The 20037-nt window shown below is 35.1% G+C and overlaps 1 protein-coding gene across 1 annotated transcript in view; it reads left to right on the plus strand.

Moving 5' to 3' along the window:
• MGAT4D (MGAT4 family member D) overlaps positions 1 to 18548 on the plus strand; it is a 41446-nt gene extending 22898 nt beyond the window's left edge. The window contains 6 exon segments of the mRNA XM_019796297.2: positions 5581 to 5694; positions 7397 to 7472; positions 8769 to 8883; positions 11479 to 11609; positions 16953 to 17060; positions 18373 to 18548. Of these exon segments, the coding sequence (XP_019651856.1) occupies positions 5581 to 5694; positions 7397 to 7472; positions 8769 to 8883; positions 11479 to 11609; positions 16953 to 17060; positions 18373 to 18387 (559 nt within the window). The 3' untranslated portion in view covers positions 18388 to 18548.
• The last annotated feature ends 1489 nt before the right edge of the window (positions 18549 to 20037 follow it).

Genomic DNA, 20037 nt, shown 5'->3' on the forward strand with positions numbered 1-20037 from the left:
GCAGAAAGGCCAAAAAGAAGCAGGCTAGATTTTTGGAAATGTAAGTATACCCTGGAATATGAATGTTTGCAATTAAGGAAGGAGTATCGGTCGGAGTTAAGAAAGGCTGTGATAAGATCATGAAGACCCTTGGGTAACATGCTAAAGATTATGTACTTTATGCTACAGACCAGGGTTGCAAACATGGCCTTCAAGCTGAATCTGGCCAACAGACAGTTTGGCTTCGCCAGCAAAGTGTTTTGCTCTTGTTTTGTCTTCTTACCAAATAGCTCAAGGGGATGAGGCAGTTATTTTCATCAAGAGAATTCTAGCTAATAGCTGTAAAATGAGTAGAATTAACCGCTTTGAAACAACTGGCTCAGGCATATCATTAAATGACTGGTGCCTGGGGCGTTTCGCGAGGAAGGTGTATCAGCCAGCGTCCAAACAGGAAAACCCTTGGTAATTCACATAGAGGGAATTCAATACAAAGAATTGATCAAAAAGGTGTTTACAGGGGCTGAAAACAATAGAGAAGGAAGGAAATGGGAGAAGCATAAAGGAAGATGGGGTTGTACGTTACGATCTGACATTGGGCTGCGCCTGCTGCTGTGCTGTTGAAAACATGGATAATAGCAGTGCCGCCCCTGTCAGAGCTGGAACCTCCGCCCACTCCACTGCCTGCTGCTGCCGGAGCCTTCACCCCGACCCCAAGTAGCAAGGATGGCCTCCTCTTTCACTGCCTTCTAATCTCTTGGTACTGGCTCCCCTAGGCAGAACCGACCCAGAAGCTGGCTAGCAAGGGGGGCTGGGGTTGTGGCATGCAGACCCCCTGCTCCAACAGTCCCTGGCAGAGCAGAGTGTGAGAATGGGGGCTGAGGCTCAGGCACAGCCTGCAGGAAGGGCTCACGTGCCCCCACCTGAGGCCCCCACCTGGGCACCTGAGGCTGATGAGTCTCAGCATCACTGGAAGTTAGACAGACATTTTGTGTCTTCTGTTGTGTAGCAAATGAAATACACTGTGAAATAACTACAGAGAATTATTGCCCACCACCCTCCAAAATACAATATAACACAACACAAGACAGCACAGCCTTTTTTTTTTTTTTTTTTTAGTTTCAGAGGTAGAATTCAGTGATCCATCAGTTGCATGTAACACCCAGTGCTCAATCCATGATGTGCCCTCTTGATGCCCATCACCCAGTTACCCATCCCCCCACCGATCTCCCCCCCACCCCCGCTCCAGCAACCCTCAGTTTGTTTCCTATGATTATGAGTCTCTTATGGTTTGTCTCCCTCTCTGTTTTCCTCTTATTTTATTTTTCCTTCCCTCTCCCTGTATTCATCTTTTTGTTTCTAAAATTCCACATATGAGTGAAATCATACATTTCAGACAGAACAACCTTTAATCTGATCTAAAGTCCAGTTTAGAGTATACACAGTGAATAGAGGAAGCAATCTATGGTAACCACTAGAATGGAGGACATTCTATAGGACAGTTGACCCAGTTCTATTCAAAAAGATAGTTGAGGGGAAAAGTGAAAAAGTGAAATAACTGGTCTGGATAATAAGTTCAAAAAAGAAGAGGTAACTGGTTATAATGAGAGGATCCTAAGTGAATGCTCACTGGAGCACCCCTGCCCCCACCTTCACCCATTAGATACTTGTTAGGATACTGGGCATATTTGAATATCAACTGAATATTAAGTAATATTAAATAACTATTCTTAGCCTTGTAAGGTGGGATAATGGCATGTGGTTGTGTAAATGTCCTTTTTTGATTTTGACACTGAAGAATTAAAGGGTGAGAACTGATTATCTAGGGTTTATCTTAAAATTACCTCAACAAGAAAAAAGGGGGCTAAATGTATGAAACAAGTATGGTTAAAAAAAAGTAATGGTTATTGAAATCAGGTGATTTGGGATTCATTGTAGTCCCACTTCTGTGTGTGTGTGGTAATTTTCATAATAAAAGTTTAAAGACTTGAATTAGACTATTCTCAACAAGCTCCGCTGATGGGGAGAGATGTTAAAACACAGCAGCAGCCTGAGGGAAAACTTGCGTTTGGGGAGGCCTGGAAATGGGAGCACCAGGGGTGGTTTTCTATGTGCTCTCATGGATGGGGAGGAAGCTGATGGACAAGGTCTATGGGGGGCAGGGGGGCGGGGTTGGATGCAAGGTACACATGGAAGGAGATTTAGGGGGAAAAGGTAGGAACGGGTGAAGGAGTAGAAAAAAATAATTAGTGTGAGAAAGGAAAGTGAAATGAAAGCATTCCCTTCTTAAAGGGTTTTCTTTTCTCTGTGAAAGAAAGATAGTCTGTTAAAAATGAGGGGTTTATTGGCAGTGAACTTGAACTCGAGAATGGTAGTGAAGCCTTGAAGTACATGTTGTGTGTGGAGGGCGAGACAGAACTGGGCAAGATTAGCTAAAACACCCTTGTATGTTTTGTTTTACCCAAAAAAGATTCCCCAGGAAAAAAGAGGTTGCCTCATACTCGAATCCTTAAAATGTTCTCATATTCCAGGATACCCTGTCTTTGTTGCTTTATTCTGCATAATAAACCACTATTTGGAGAAGACACATTAGACTGAAATGACTTAAATCTATGCTAGTTTGGTGTCTCTATAAGGGAGTCTTAACAGAATCTGTTACAAAGAAGGTGGAGGTTTACAGACAGTTTCTGGGGACATGTGTTGAAATCTTTTGAAGATGACTTTAAAGAAGAATTATAGTATGTGGTTACTTGCGGAGATCGCAAATAAAAATCTACTTGACGTATAGAAACACTCATGTTTTGCTATAAAATGTGCGAAGACAATGTCATTAACTGGAATTTTAGTTAGACTTAACCATCGTGTATCAGAGAACTATGTCAGATGATTCAAAAAGATATTTTCATGCTGATAAGAATGTTAATGTCAGCAATCCAGGATAAAGAGTTGGAATAAAATTATTTTATTTTTTGTGAGAATAGAATAAAACTATAATTTAAAAATAGATATTATAGAATATGCAATTTTAAATGAGATTATATCTAAATTAATGTAGACTCGTAACTTTGCAGTTCTATACCTAAATTTTATATATTTAATTTAGCCAAAACCCTTTTGCTAGGTCTTCTCATTGGGGTTAATGAGAGTGCTCTCTCTATATATTTTTAAAGATTTTATTTATTTACTTGACAGAGATAGAGACAGCCAGCAAGAGAGGGAACACAAGCAGGGGGAGTGGGAGAGGAAGAAGCAGGCTCCTAGCAGAGGAGCCTGATGTGGGGCTCGATCCCATAACACCGGGATCACACCCTGAGCCAAAGGCAGACGCTTAACGACTGCGCCACCCAGGCACCCCGAGATTGCTCTATATTTTATTGGTCCTAAATTTGAGACTATAATTGTTAACAGATCCAACTAAGGTTATATATAAACTTATATGAAACTGTATATAACTGTGTACTTTATATAAAACTATACAGCTGTAAATTTTCCACTTTTTTAAAACTGTAAGGTAGAATCATTCATTTATAATGGCAACAATGTATAGCTATACTGTTTTCTCTAGTCATTGGCAGCTAGCAATTCTGGTATCATTATCTCAAGAACTTTTGATGCTATCCATAACCTAACAAGCTAGAAAAGATTTAAAGAATCCTAGAGGGGTGTCACCACACAGGATTTCAAAAGTCTTACTTAAGACAGACTGAATAAAACTGAGCCTGGAATCTTTCTCTTTATTAGTAATGGGAAATTATATAGTCAAGATAGAAATTACTTGTAACTTGTCTTTTGTTGCTTTGGGACTTTGCATGAAATTTTCTGGGGGACAAAATCTACTTATAAGCATCTGTAATCCAGACTTTTGGGTGACTGTATCTACTGCAACTTAATGTTATTTTCACTTGCCTCTGCTCTTCTAAATTGCTGTATAAAGTTATGCAATTTAACTTTTAAAAATATACTTATTACGTTACTAATTTTTACCCCAAACCAAATAGAATTCCTCATTCTTCTTTTCTTCCATACCAACATTTTCTATCCCTCAAGGAACATACTAAAACGAGTTTTTTAAAAAACCTTTCCATTTGATATACCATAAAATCAGAAGAGCCAGTAAGACTTTCATCCCCTACGCTCCCCCATTTATACTCCCACCTAAATAAATAAATCAGTAAACAAACAGACAAATAACCAGGAAAGCTTCCGCGGATGCATAGAGCCTGAGAAGAATCGAGTGTCTGTAGATCAATTCTTTCCCTGCAAGGGTAGGTATTTCTAGTCCAGTTTCACAGATGAAGAAACTGAGGGTCAGAGGAAGTAAATGACTTGCTTAAAGTGTGTAAGTGAAGGAAGCAACATTGGTGGAGACCCTTTTCTGGGTCTAAACCCCATATTCTCTCTGGTACCACTGGAGGGTAGCTGTGGCTACCCCATGCTCATGATACATACCTATTATGAAACATTTGGAAACCATTTAAAAAGCAAATGAAAGGAATCCAATTGTCCACATTCCAATGGCACAAGGAGGCAACAGGACCACATGTGTTGCTGTCTGTAAGTGAACTAGACAACAGAGTAACCGTGATCAGACACCTACAGTCTTTGAAAGGAGCAGTGAGATGATGATATGCATTCGTTATTTATGTAGCGATTTGTGAACTGAAGAGTCAGAAGCAAGTTTGTACTTTATGGAATTATTTGTGGTTAATACAGTGTGATGACTCAAATTCAAACAGTGTTGTTGAGGGAGACTTATTTAACTGACACATGGTAACCGAGATTCATGCATAATAGAATTGTGCAGAGTGAGGACTGCCTATTTTGCACATAATTGAGATTGTGCATATAAAACCCCATCTTGCTTCTTCACCTATTAGCATAAAACAAACATTTTCTTGAGACTTTAACATTTTAATAAATAATGTAATGCCTAAATTTAAATCCCATTTAAAGTCATATTATCTATCTCTAAAGGAAAACTATTTAAAATGCTGTACCTGGTGCGTCCCGTCCTTTACCTTGACGGTACAAGATGTGTATTACAGCTTTTGTGAGCAATATTTCGTGCATTTTAATGATGTCCTAGTTGGTCTATAAATATTAACTTTTAAAAATAAAGATTCTAAAAAGCATGCATAGTCATCCAGTGGGTTATGGACAAGAGTCACACTCAATCCGTGTTTGCTGTGGGGAATCTGTAGTTTCAGCAGCCATGGTGCTATTCAGTAGGACTCTTACTAAACTCAAAACTATGAACTTCAAAAAATCATCCAGTGTTCTATGCTGACTCGTTAGTTCCCTTATTTTGAATCTTTTAGAGTACATATCTGATGGTAAACTTGCAAAAATTTAAAGTGTCTATAATTTTTACAACAGGAAATTAATTTTATATTGTATATTTTAGCTTTTTGTTAAGTTGCTTACTAATTTATAAAAGAAATACTTAGGCTAAAAAGTATTAGTTTCATAATGTGGATATCGTGTATCGACATGAAATAATTCAATAAAAATATGTGGACATGCATGAGGACATTCGTTTTAAGTATTTGTTATTTTGGTAAATCAAATATCGAGTTGCAAGCTTCCATTCACTTCTGTTTACAGATTCAAAAGGCAACTAATGTCTGGATCCTTAGAAATCATTTCAATACCTGCCTTTTTTTATCCAAACATATTACATGTCCAGCAGTCAACTGAGGACTCAGGAAAATCGGAGAGGTATGATGTATTACCTTAAATACCTTCATCAGATGTAATGTTGGAGCCAGCATCTAATAGATCCCATTTCAAACACAGCCAGCTCCTATTAGCTTGCAAGGGCTGACTATGTGCAGCACTTCCCAGTCTGTGTCCAGTGACCTTAAATTGGTAGCGTGAAATGAGCCATGGTAGGAGCATTTACACCATGGAAATGGGCAAAAGCACAAATGATATAGCTCAGCCCCGCCACTCCCCAAAGAGTCAGTTGTTAAACGTTTACCACCAGCACACCATTGATGATCTGTGTTCACGTGTTCAGCCAATAACTAGCAATGGCATAATGAAGGGGGAAAGAAAGCCTGGGGTCATAAATTATTACGTGTACATTCTAGTTTCAGTTTTTCTCTTTGCTATAGGTCTTCCTAGGCAGGTAATTTAGCCTTTGTCTTCTTAGCTTCCCCCTGCTTTCCCATGTGCAAAATAAAATCTACATTATACATTTGGAAAAGTCATTGTAAGAATAAAATATGATAGTATTTATGAAAGAATTTTGAAAAAAAGGTCTATACATGTATAAAGAATCACTATTGTTTAATTATAAATGTTGTAGGTATTGTAAGAAATGTAATAATTTGGTTCCTTGAAACTTAATAGAGTAAAAGAAATGTCAGAATTCAGAGAAAAGTCTGATCCCAGGAAACGTACTAGCTCTGTTTTGTTTTATGATAATAAATGGTATGTCAGAATCTGGAAATCTCTTAGGGGTTTTCTTTTGCTTTGAATTAAGTAGTCAGTTCTTAGAGTCATAAAGCTGGGAGACATTGTAGATCCTGTTTTTCCTTCTGCTCTTTATGTCTCTATCATCATTTCTTCTTTAAAAAAAAAAAAATCTCTCTCTGCACCCTCCCTCTCATCCCCATTCCTCTGCCTTGGACTTATTTCAGGCCATTCATGATCTATTTGTTTTCCCTAAGCCTAGCCCTGCCTGGCCTCTCTTCCAGTTCAATCTCCATAGTGTAGCCAGAAGAATCCCTTTTCATAGGAGATAAGGTCCAAAGTTTCCTTCATGATCTGGTCTCTGCCCACCTCACCATCATCAGCTTTTCCATCCACTCCTGGTGCCCTGGATCTAGGGTGGCACACCCTCTCATGCGTTTCGTGCCTTTGCAGTGCTGGTCCTTCCACTGAGTGCCCAGCCTCCCGATCCACCCAACCCATCTTATTGTACGTCGTCATTGCCAATATCTCTGTATAGCACTTATCTAATCGTTCCGATTTTATTACTTTTCTGTCTTTCCACACTGGATTATGAAATGTAGAAGGGCAGAACTGCGTTGTGTATTGCTCTTCGTATGTTCAGGAACTGGCTTAATACCTAGCTTAGTTTTAAATTAGAATAAAGTTTCTTCTTACTTTTATTCGAACAAAACCTAAGACCAGAAAGAATATTAACTTTACCACACAGATCAAAATTTAACCAAGACGTAAAATAAATAGGTTATGCTTATTGTAGTTTAGTGATGGCAGATACAGTGCACTGAATAAAGATGGGAAACATTTTAATATAACTTTTCAGAGTAACATATTCAATTGCACTTGCTGTAGATAGTACTCTATGTTAGCAAAACATAAAAAAATTGTTTTTAATTACCGAAGTGAGAGTACAAATAAAAATTATATAATAATGACAAATATTAACAGATTTTATTACTATCTTTAGTTGGCGCATCAAACAAGTACTGGATTTTTGTTTTTTGATGCTGTATGCCCAACCCAAGGCCATGTATTATTTACAGGTAAGATCGTGGTATATTTTATATAATTTAAAGTGGAAGGATTATGTTCTCCTTCCCTCTTTTGATTCTTTCTTCCTCGTTGTATTCCTCCACCTTACTTTTGTATTCAGAAAATACTCATTATATTAAAGTTCCAAAAGGAAGTTTAAAGTTGATTTTATATTAAGTCTTCCTGCTGGATTTACTATTAACAGAGGAAATTATAATTACCTGAAGCAAACTGAAATGAAATTCTCAAATTAGAAAAAAATAGAAATTACGCTCCCTGCATTTCTCTTCCCACAAGTTTATTACATTAAGCAGACATATTTTGAGCACTTATTGTATGTCAGACAGTGTATATGCTTACCATTGGTACCCTACATTGGCTCGCCTTGTATATTCTACCTAGTTCTACAGTGTCTTACTGTATTTCTGAAATAAATCCATTATACATAGCTTGTATTCCCTGAATTCTGGCGTATTAAATAATAGTGTTATGTTTCCTAGCAGTGAGTATACGTCTTACTACATATGACAATATGCAGTTGTAAGAAGAGTTTGCAAAATATTATTGGAGAAGAGAGAACGTTAGAAAAAGGCCCAAAGCAGGGTCTTCTCTTTTCCTGGAGGAAAAAAAAAAATCTCTTCTGATTCCTAGTTAGTGGCATGTAACAGAAACATGAGATCCAGCCAATGTATTCTTCCCAATTTGAAACAACACAATTCCCTTTCATGCTCAGGTGATGCACTTGAGGACTTCCACATTTTTCTGAATCATTTGGGAGGCCCTCTGAGTGCATAGAGTACGCTTTTATGAGATTTTTTAAGAAAAGAAAATTCTAGTTTCTCTTTCCCCCTCTCTTGGGGAGAACTATTCTTAGGTTTACATGCAGAGTCACTCTACCCAGCTAGTGGTGGATGAGAGTGCCGGCTCCCTTTTGTCATCTCTTGGCCAGCCACGATAGGACATGGCACCTGTCATCTCAAACATGAAGCTAGTTGGCCTTAAATTAGAAATGGAAGTATTTGTAAAGATGAAAATGGATTCAGATTAGCAAATTTTTTTCAATGAGGCTTTAGATTGAGTATTCCATCCTAGCATTTAGGAAAGAAACAGATCATCTCTGGTCTCAGAATCTGAAAGTGAAAACTAATAATAAATACTCTCTCAGCAAATTGAACTAAAAATAAGATTGATCTCATAAAAACATTTTCTGATGTGTACCCTATTGAAAGTATTTTCAATTCTCAAGCTAATGCAGCTTATTCAATGGAAATATCGAAGGAACTAATGACTTTTTGTTTTTTCTCCAGCTAGAAGATGATATCATTGCTAAAAAGATGTACTTTACAAAAATCACAGATTTTGTGCATAACATCACTTCAAAGAATTGGTTTTATATTGAGTTTTCAGTTCTTGGATTTATAGGTAAGCATAGATCTATTTTTTAGCACACAACAATCTTAAAAGTTCTTAACTTACCAGTTTGTTACTAAATGGAAAGGAATGGCATGATTTCTAGAAAAATACTATTAATTTAATAGAAAGATTAAATTCAAGTATCTGAATTTCAGAAAATGTATTTTTAAACCAATTTTTTCCTAGATGGGCAATATAAATTAGGAGGTTGACATATACGTATATGCTATAAAACCGTAAGAAAGCTACCACTTGCTAAATGCTTGCTGGGAGTCTGGCACACATGTTAGCTCAGTGACTAAAATGTACTTTTCTATTTTACATAGAAAAATACTTTCAGTTTACATAGAAACTCAAGGAATTAAAGTTATAGAGAAAGGAATTCTAACTTAGGACTCCCGTACTCTAAATTCCCTGTAATTTCCAGTGTGCCAAAGCTGACATACTTAGGAAAGTATAAAAATACATGAATACGACCCACCACAGAAGAGTTTCTAAAATTGGGCCTGTGATGTGATTTTAAAAATTTTCTTCTATGAACTTTCTTCTTTCTTCCTTCCACTCTTTTCACCCTTCCTTCTATACTTTTCCTTTTATTTGAACCTTGAGGCAGTGATTTGAATGACCATACTCATTTCACGGTGCACGTCATCGTGTCTTTGTGCAGGAGCCCTCTCTTATTTTATTCTTTTGTTTTATGCCCAGTCCCTCCTCCCACTTCCTCCCACCCCCAACAGGTTTGCACTTCGAAGTATACATATAAATATGCGTGTATCCAGGTCAAATACTTGGTGTTTATCATGTTTGTACCTGTTTAAAGTTTACATAAGCGAGTGATGTGATAAGCCTATTCATGCCCCTTACATTTGTGTCCTCAAAACTAGATTTTAAAACAGCCAACATGTCAATTTATGTCCATTTAGTTTATTGCTCTTTCCGGCTGTTGCATAAACCCTATGTAATAATCCATTTGATTTATCTATCCTCAGAGTGGTTGACCTTGATTGCTTCCAACTCTTTGCTGCCACAAAGAAATGAAGTGACATATCTGTCCCGGGGAGCAGGATCCCTGAGGGTCAATGTAGCAGTGTCTGTGTAGCCAGATTGCTTTGCAGACTGGCTGCACAGTTTATACTCCCTTAAGCATGCGTGTGACTTCGGGCTTCCCCATATGCTTGACAACATTTGATTCTATCTGTTACATCTCTTTTTTTGTTTTTGGCCACTGGGAGGAGTGTAAAGCATTTCTCTGACTGCTCATGAAATCTGTTATTCATATACTTACTTGACCACCTCCTTTCCCATACTTTTTTGTCAAGTGTTGTAGAATCCAATTTTAAGATCTCAAAGGTTTTTGTTCAGCTTTGATTTAAATAAGAAGAAAAATTATAGGTAGCAGTTATACCTGATGAGCTTGAAGAGGAAGTAATTTTGTTGATACATTACTTTGTGAGCTATAAATTCCTTTTTATCTTTTTCACCAAAGTCAGGTATGAGAAGGATAGAGAATATTCACATTCTGATCACAAGGGCACATTGAAGAGCAGCATTATATATAATGCTGAAGTCTTATTTAAGCTTAAGTTTACAAGGGCTTTGTTACCTGTTGTTGTAATAATAATAGTTTTCTTACTCAATATTACCAAAAATATGAGTTTGCTAAACAGAATCTTATAGCATACTGATAGCAGGTAAGGAAAACACGAATACCGAATCAGCTACTTCCATCATTAAATTACTTGTTTTGGTCACCATATAAATGGGTGCCAAAAAATTACAATACAACTGTACATTTGATTAAGTAACCCATACAGACTCAGCTCCCAGTGAAGAAAACAAAGCATGCTTATTTCTTACCAGCATGTTTGTTAAATGGTTAGATGTATTTTATACTATTTTCTTTGAAGTGAAAATTTGCCTGAATTTTATACCTTCAACTTCATTTTAAAATTACATTAATTTTAAAATTAAAGATGTAGTATATTTGAAAAAAAGCAATTGGACCTAATAAAATATCCTACCTTAAAATATAGCAAATCTGTAAGAATCACAAATATAAAATAGAAATAAAATTCATATAAAATGATGCTCAAATACTGAAATAATACTGTATTCTAATCAAAATTTAGTACTAAACATTAAAAAATCTGGTAGATTGATAAAGTTTTACAAAAGTTGGGTTATAAATCAGTTTCTGCAAAATTAAGTAAAATATTATAGCTCCTATAATTTTCATTTTATTTATATATCTTTTTTTATTATTATGTATGTACTTTTCGCATGTCTTAGAAAACTGATCTCATTGCTTATCAAAGTTGATTTCCTGAGAGTATTCAGTATTCTAAAACTGCTTCACACTTTTCTTGCCCAGAAATGGTAATCTTTAATACTTAAGCAGATATGTTATTTTGTTTTATTATCCTTCAACTTCACTAATACTTTAAGCTTTATTTATTTTGAAGGAATATGATATATTTAATTTTTAATGATTTTTTTGGTCCTTTCTCGTGTTAATAGAATGAACAACTATATATAAGTGTTAATTTATGATATGTAGTGTAAACACTCAAGAGTTATTTGGATTTGTTTACTTTTTCTTCATAGGAAAGCTATTTAAATCTGAGGACTTAACTGACTTTGTACGTTTTTTTTTAATGTTCTACAAAGATAAACCCATAGACTTGCTCTTGGGGGACATTTTTCAGGTAAAGATGTGTAACCCAGGCGAAACTCCTGTGAGTATCTCTTTACTTTGTAAATACAAAATATTTTAGGAAAATACTGTCTAATGTAATTCCCTAAAAATTTGTTTACCACACTAAATCTGATAAATGCATTAATTGTTTAACTTTTGGTATACAGAATTTTTACTGACACTTATACCTACTAAATGAAGTAATGAGAAGCCACAAATTTAGTGAAAAGTAGAAAAAAAGAGACAAACAACCAAACAAACAAATAATAAAGTGATGGGTGTAAATCCAAATATGTCAACAGTTACTTCAAATGTAAAAGACCAAAATATGCCCATTAAGAGTTCATCAGGATGGATTAAAAAACGCTGTGCAATTACTTGCTATCTATACTCAGTTTAAATATAATGATATACATAGGTTGAAAGTAAAAGGTGGAGAAAAGAAATACCTGCAGACACTAATCAAAGGAAATCTGTAGTAGCTATATTACTATCAAAGTAGATTTTGGTGCAAAAAAAATATATGACCAGGGATCAAGAAAGATAATATATACAGGTAAAAGGGTCAATTCACCAAGAAGATATAATAATCCTAATGACATGCATCTAATGGCAGAGCCTCAAAATACATTAAGCAAAAGATGACAGAACTAAAGGAAAAAATAGGTTAGTTTGCAATTATAGTTGGAGACTTCACACTCCTCTCTGGGTAAGCAACAGAGCTGGTGGGTAGAAAACCAGCAAAGAGATAAAAGAATTGAACAACACCATCTACCATCTGGATTTAATTGATATTTTATTTTATTTTGAAGATTTTATTTATTTGACAGAGAGAGAGCACAAGAAAGGGGAGTGGAAGGCAGAGGGAGAGGGAGAAGCAGGCTCCCAACTCAGCGGGCTTGATCCCGGGACCCTGGGATCATGACCTGAGCCGAAGGCAGATGCTTAACTGACAGATCCACACTTAACCTACTGAGCCCCTTAACTGCCATTTTAAAAACACTATGTCCAACAGCAGTAGAAAACACATTCTTTTTTTNGTTTATTTCAGAGATAGAGACAGCCAGCGAGAGAGGGAACACAAGCAGGGGGAGTGGGAGAGGAAGAAGCAGGCTCATAGCGGAGGAGCCTGATGTGGGGCTCGATCCCATAACGCCGGGATCACACCCTGAGCTGAAGGCAGACGCTTAACGACTGCGCCACCCAGGAGCCCCACATTCTTTTAAAATACGTATAGAACATTCACCAAAATAGACATGTCTTGTATCATAAAACAAAGCTTCACAAATTTAAGATGGAATCACAAAAAAATGAAACTAAAATCTGACAACAGTGGAATAAAATTACAAATTAATAATAGAAAGATAACTGAAAAATCTACAAGCACTTGAAATTTGAACAATACACTCCTGAATAAACCATGAGTGAAAGAGGAAGTCTCTAAAAGAAATTAGAAAATACTTTGAATTGAATGAAATGAAAATACAACCTATCAAAATTTGTGGGATGCAGCTGAAGCACTGATTATGGAGAAATTTATCCCAGAAGAAATCATGATCTTAGAAGAGAAGAAAGATCTCACATTAATAATCTCAGCTTCCACCTTAAGTCACTAGAAAAAGAAGAGCAAAATAAACCCAAATCAAGCAGAAGACAATAATAGCTATGAGGGCAGAAAGAAACAATTAAAAACATAAAAGCAGTAGAGAAAATTAATGAAACCAAAATCTGGATCTTTGAAAAGAGCAAGAAAACTGATAAATTTTGAATAAGACTGACAAACCCCAAAAACATAAATTATCAATATTAAAATGAAAGTATCATGGTATGTATGTATATGTGTGTGTGTAAATCCAACAAAATATGTAGGTTATCTGTATGCTGAAAACTTAAAAATGCTAATGAAAGAAGTAGACATATCATGATCAAGGACTGGAAGGCTCAATGTAGTAAATATACAAATGCTTCCTAAATTAATCTATGGTTTTAACATAATTCCAGTCAAAATCCCACAGGATTTTCTAGGGTAGATATAGACAAACTAATTCTAAAATTTTTAAGAAAAGGCAAATTAACTAATTTAGCTAAAATGATTTTGAAAAAGAAGAATAAAGTTGGAGGCATCACGCTACTCAATTTCAAATCTTGTGATAAAGCTACAATAAGCAAGACAAATATTTATAGGTAAAGAGATAAATGAATAGACCCATGGAACAAAACAGGCTGTTCAGATAGGTTCACAGAATATGGCCCATTGATACTTGATGAAAGAGCATATGCAATTCAATGGAGAAAGAATAGTCTTCTCAACAAATGTGTATTGGATCAATTGAAGCTGTGTGTATGTGTGTGTGCGCGTGTGTGCACATATATATCTGTATCTATCTGTCTATATGATCTCAACCTAAACATCACACTTGATACAAACTTTATTTCAAAATACATCATATTGCGGGGTGCCTGGGTGGCTCAGTCGTTGGGCGTCTGCCTTCGGCCCAGGGCATGATCCTGGAATCCTGGGATCGAGGCCCACATCAGGCTCCTCCGCTGGGAGCCTGCTTCTTCCTCTCCCACTCCCCCTGCTTGTGTTCCTTCTCTCACTGGCTGCCTCTCTCTCTGTCAAATAAATAAATAAAATCTTTAAAACAAAACAAAAAAACAAAAAAAAATACATCGTCTTTCTAAATATGAAACATAAACTATAAAACTTTTAGAAGAAAATGTAGAAAAGTATCTTCAGGATTCAGGACCAGGAGAAGAGTTCTTAGACATGACCCTAAAACCATGATCTTTTTTTTTTTTATTGCTAAATTGGATTTCATCCAATTTAAAATCTTTTGTACTGTAAAATTTACTGTTAGAGAATAAGACACTATAGACTAGGAAGAAATATTTGTAAATTCCATATATAACAAGGATTTGTATTCAGAATATATATATATATATATATATATATATATATATATATTATTCTCAAAACTTAACAACAGGAAAACAACCCAATTAAAAAATAGGCACAAGACTTGAATAGACACTACAAAGGTGTTTCTCCCTTACTGAAGTAAGCAATGAACTCAGCTTTCCTTTAGCAACAGGTTATTTGGGGGTTAATTTTGGGAGCCAGCATTTGATAATACCATCTCATTGGTACTTCTATTAATAGCTTAGCAAATATTAGCATATTTCCTAAATTTTAACTCCTCAACTAATTTTATATGACCTTAGTTTCAAATTAAATTAATTCTAGATTATTTAGTTCACAGTTTTAAAAACAATAATTTAATATAATATTTTCCTACATGTTGGTACTGAGTAGAAATGCATCTAAGTAACCCTGCTATTTAAGAAGTAAAACAAAAAGGCAACTACTGAATGAGAGAAGATATTTACAAATAATATATATCTGATAAGTGGTTAAATATCCTAAATGTATAAAGAACTTCTACAACTTAACACCAAAAAAACCCAATCCAATTAAAAAATGGACAGATAACCTGAATAAACCTTTTTCCAAAGAAGCCATACAGATGGAGGCAACCGGGTGGCTCAGTTGGTTAAGGGTCTGCTTTCAGCTCAGGTTATGATCTCAGGGTCCTGGGATGGAGCCCCAAGTCAGGCTCTCTGCTCATATGATCCAGTAATTCCACACTGGATATTTACCCAGAGAAAATGAAATATAATTGGAAAAATTGAAAAAATATATATACCCCTATGTTTTTATAGCATTATTTACAATAGCCGATTATGGAAGCAGCCCAAGAGTCCCTCAGTAGATGAATGGATAAGGAAGATGTGATACACACACACACACACACACACACACACACGCACACACGCACACACAGGAATATTATTCAGTCATAAAAATGAATGAAATCTTAACATTTGCACCAACATGGATGGAACTAGAGAGTATAATACTAAGTGAAAAAAATCAGTCAGAGAAAGACAAATATGATATGATTTCACTCATGTGCAATTTAAGAAACAAAACAAATGAGCAAAGGAAAAAAAAAAGAGAGACAAACCAAGAGATAGACTCTTTGATGGGGGAGGGTCAGAGGGAAAAGGAGAGAGAGAATCACCCAGGTGCCCCAAGAAATAGATGTAACTATAGAAGACAAACTGGAGGTCACCAAAGGGAGGTGGGTGGGGGGATGGGGGAAGTAGGTGAGGGGATTAAGAGCACACTTATCATGATGAGCACTGAGTAATGTATAGAATTGTTGAATCACTACATTGTACACTTGAAACTAATACCACTCTGTATTTTAACTATACTGGGATAAAAATTATGTTAACTATACCTGAAAAAAAGGCATCTCGGTGGCTCAGTCAGTTAAGCATCTGACTCTCGATTTGCGCTCAGGTCATGATCTCAGGGTCCTGATTTGATGGTCATGATCTCAGGTCATGATCTCAGCACTCCATCTGGCTCTGTGCTCAGGGAGAGTCTGGTTGAAATTCTGTCTCTCCCTCTCCCTCTGCCCCTCGCCTCTGGGTACTTGCTAACACATGCTCTGACTCTATCTCTCAAATAAAATCTTTTTAAAAATTGAGTGTATAAATTTGAGATGCATTTTTATGAATTTCCTATGTATACAGTATATAAAGTAATTCTCAACAACCATAGTAATTTCAGATGTTTGCTTCTAACAGGAATGGTGTCACAGGTCATCTTTCTTATTTTTATTTTTAATGAGAAAAACCAAATCTTTTTCCATAAAGTATATTGGTTCTTTGTTTTAATCATAAATTTTTTCTAGTTAAGAAGAAATTAAGGAGGATGTAACTCAGTGTAGGAATTAATAACTATGGGAAGAGAAAGAATAATGTAGTCTGAGAGAAATGGATAGAAAAATACAAAAAAAATTTCATCTATGTCATTGAAATAAAAAGAAGGGAGCAGAAATGTATAGTTGGTACAACAGTAGCCTGATTTTCTAAGACAGAGTTCAGGAAAATACATGCTTTAACTAAAACCTTTTTATATTTCAACTTGTGTTTTATCATTCTTTTTTTTTCCATTTTTTAATGTTTTTTTATTATGTTAGTCACCATACAGTACATCCCTGGTTTTTGATGTAAAGTTCAATGATTCATTAGTTGCGTATAACACCCAGTGCACCATGCAATACGTGCCCTCCTTACTACCATCACTGGCCTATCCCATTCCCCCATCCCCCTCCCCTCTGAAGCCCTCAATGTGTTTTATCATTCTTATGAAGACAAAGGTAAGAAATAAAGTTGTATTTAATTTTAAATATTAAAATAAAACTCTGACAAAAACTAATATAATACAAAATTCTGCCACCCATAAATGCAATAAAAAGGAGTATTTGGGTTGCTACAGAAGACTGTTGTTTCTCTTATTTTTCCCTAGGAAAAATGTGCAGAACGAAATAAGCAAATTCGTATTCGATATAAACCTTCTCTTTTCCAGCATGTGGGTATACAGTCATCATTCCCTGGAAGAGAGCAATATTCCAAAGTAAGGTTTTGAAATGTAACTTGAGTAATATACAATGTCTCATGAACTCATAAAATATTGTTTAGAAAAGGAGTGATGAAAACATGAGACTATAAAATATGGTTGTTTAAACATAATTCATTTTATGATAACTATGTGTTGTGAAGAGCAATCATCTTTTCAAGATGCAAGTTATCTGGCATGGTAAGAAAAATCCAGCCTTCTTTGGCTTACTGTTACCAGCTGTGCAAGTCAAATAATGACTACAAATGTGTTTTAAAAATCATAATAAAATTCACCATTTTAGTCTAGTATTTAAAGTTATAGAAGAATATTTCTAAATAAAATGCTCCTATTATTGAATTTAAATTTATCAATATTATTTCAGATCACTGTTTACCATATCAACAAAAATTCAGTATTGTTTGATTTTTAATTGTTCTTTAATTTTCCATCATTTTTGGAAGCAATGTTATTTGTAATTGACTTAGCATCTTGGTAGGGTGGAAGAAGCAAAGACTTCAGAGTCAAAACAACTAGTTTTTAGTTATGGTGACCTATGTGATATAGGGCAAGCCCTAACTCTCCTCTGTGCTGTCCTCATCTGTAAGAGAAGTTTAAATTAGATGATCCTTAAGATGTTTTCCACCTTTGAAATACCATGGACATCTCTCCCTTCTTAGTTTCTTCACACAGCAAAGCAAATGACTGCTTTAATCCTTTGTCAGTTGAAATGAGAGAAATGTACATATGCATATTCCCATCTCTTCATTCATTATTTATGACCTGTCTTCTTTCCACCTTTTCTACTCCTTATCTCTATGTATTTATTGTACTGCACTCTTTGGAACACTGTCTGAAACGTAATGTGAATTCAGTAAATGTTAGCTATTAGCAATGAGGCAAACTGAAATTCTAGATTAAAAGTGTTCATTAAGCAAAAGAAACAAGTGCCAGGAATAATGAAAATTAAACTATTATGAATCTTCAGGCAACAAATAACACCATGAAAATACATAAAACATAGCTGCAGGTGATGCAGAAAGAAATTGGTCTATACCGTTCTATTTGTTGATGCTATTATAATGGGACTCTTTTCTTCCATTTTATTTTTTGCTGAATAAGTTATTTTAACCTTACCTTCGTAAATTCACAACAGACTAGAATATTTATCTAATCACTTATGATATTATAATCTAGCTTTTTCCTTTTTTATACCTCGCCACATGTAAAATAGAAATAAATAACAATGATATATCAAATGTGATTGTATATTTTAAAAATATATATTATTTTCATTGTTATAATTAAATATTTTTAAATTTTCTAACAGGATATTTATTATTAGAAGTTTCATAATTCAAATACCTTCTTTAAAAATGATCAACGACATTCTTTGGAAAAAATGGCATAATAAGGATTAGTCTTAGTTCTCAACTTTCTTCATAGTGGATAAGAGACTATATCATATAAAAAAATTTAAGCCTTTGATAATATAGTGGTAAGTATAAAAATTGATATATAGAAAATTATCAGATATTTGTTAGCCTTATTTTATAATCATGTTTTGTGTATTTCAAAATCTTATACAGATAACTTTCTGATATATTCTAATATTTTGTTTTAGAAGAATGAATAAATATTTTCTTTTCCTATTTTATCATATACTGTTGATATACAATGAGTTTGGAAACAATAGATCTGAGTTTGAAGCCTCATTTTTTTTTTAAGATTTTATTTATTAGAGAGAGCATGAGCAAGGGGAAGGGGAGGGGGAGGGGCAGGGGGAGAAACAGGCTCCCTGCTGAGCAGGGAGTCTAATGCCCGGCTCATCCCAGGACTCTGGGATCATGACCTGAACTAAAGGCAGACGCTTAACTGACTGAGCCACCCAGGCACCCCTGAAGCCTCATTCTTATCAATAGATGCAATAATATAGATGAATCTCTAAAATTATATTATGCTAAATGAAAAAAGCCAGATGCAAAAGACTATATACTGTATGATTCAACTTGTATGGAATGCTGGAAAAGGCAGATCGTGATATCTTATTATGATTTTAATTTGCATTTCTTTAATGACCAGTGATGTTGAGCATCTTTTCATGTGCTAGTTATATGTGTGTGTGTATATATATATAATGAAACAGATTTTTATGAAAGTGGATTTTAATGAAATGATATTTTGTGAAATGTCTTATTAAATATTTGCCCATTTAAAAAATTGGGTTGTTCACCTGTTTATTTTTGAGCTGTTATAATTCCATATGTAGTCTGACCACAAGTCTCATTTATGGCTAGCTCTTTCATTTTCTTAATTTCATTTTCTCAATTTCATTTTCTTTCAATGAATGGAAGATTTTAACTATGATAGAGTTCACTCTACCCAAACCTCCACTCCTCCGCTCTGTCCATATAGTTACATCATCGTTTAGCTCAGTATTCAATGACTTTATAATGAGAATATAAATGCAATTTACACTTAAACTACATAGTATGCTCTAATTTTCCTTTACTATACAACTTTTTTTTGAGTTTTAAATTGGCTTTATTTCAATGTACTTATCACTAATTCACCCTCAGATCCCCTGTGAATTATCTGAATCTGTTCTCACTATATTTCAACATTTTAAAAATCGTGGATAAATGTTGAATATTGTCAAATGCTTTTCTGCATTTCTGCCACTCCTTAATCTTGAAAAATATCTCTCCTGTAGGCTTCTGACCAGTTCAAGCAGGCATCTTAGGAACCAGGGGGTTGATTTTCCTGTTTTCTATATCCCAAATCTGCATCATACTTGGTCTACTTGTTTGTTTTAGTAGAGCACACTCCCCAGTAATTTCTTGAGACAGATTGTGTAGGAGGTAAATCCTTGGAGAACTAAAACATCTTAAAATGACTGCGGTCTGTCAAACTTAATTGTTAGGTTGGCTAGGCAAAGAATTCTGAATTCTGATTTTTGAAGGTATTCAAAATTGTAACCAATGAAAAGTTAGTT

This window comes from Ailuropoda melanoleuca, chromosome 5 (assembly GCF_002007445.2).
Source record: "Ailuropoda melanoleuca isolate Jingjing chromosome 5, ASM200744v2, whole genome shotgun sequence".
In the NCBI taxonomy this organism is placed as follows: domain Eukaryota; kingdom Metazoa; phylum Chordata; class Mammalia; order Carnivora; family Ursidae; genus Ailuropoda; species Ailuropoda melanoleuca.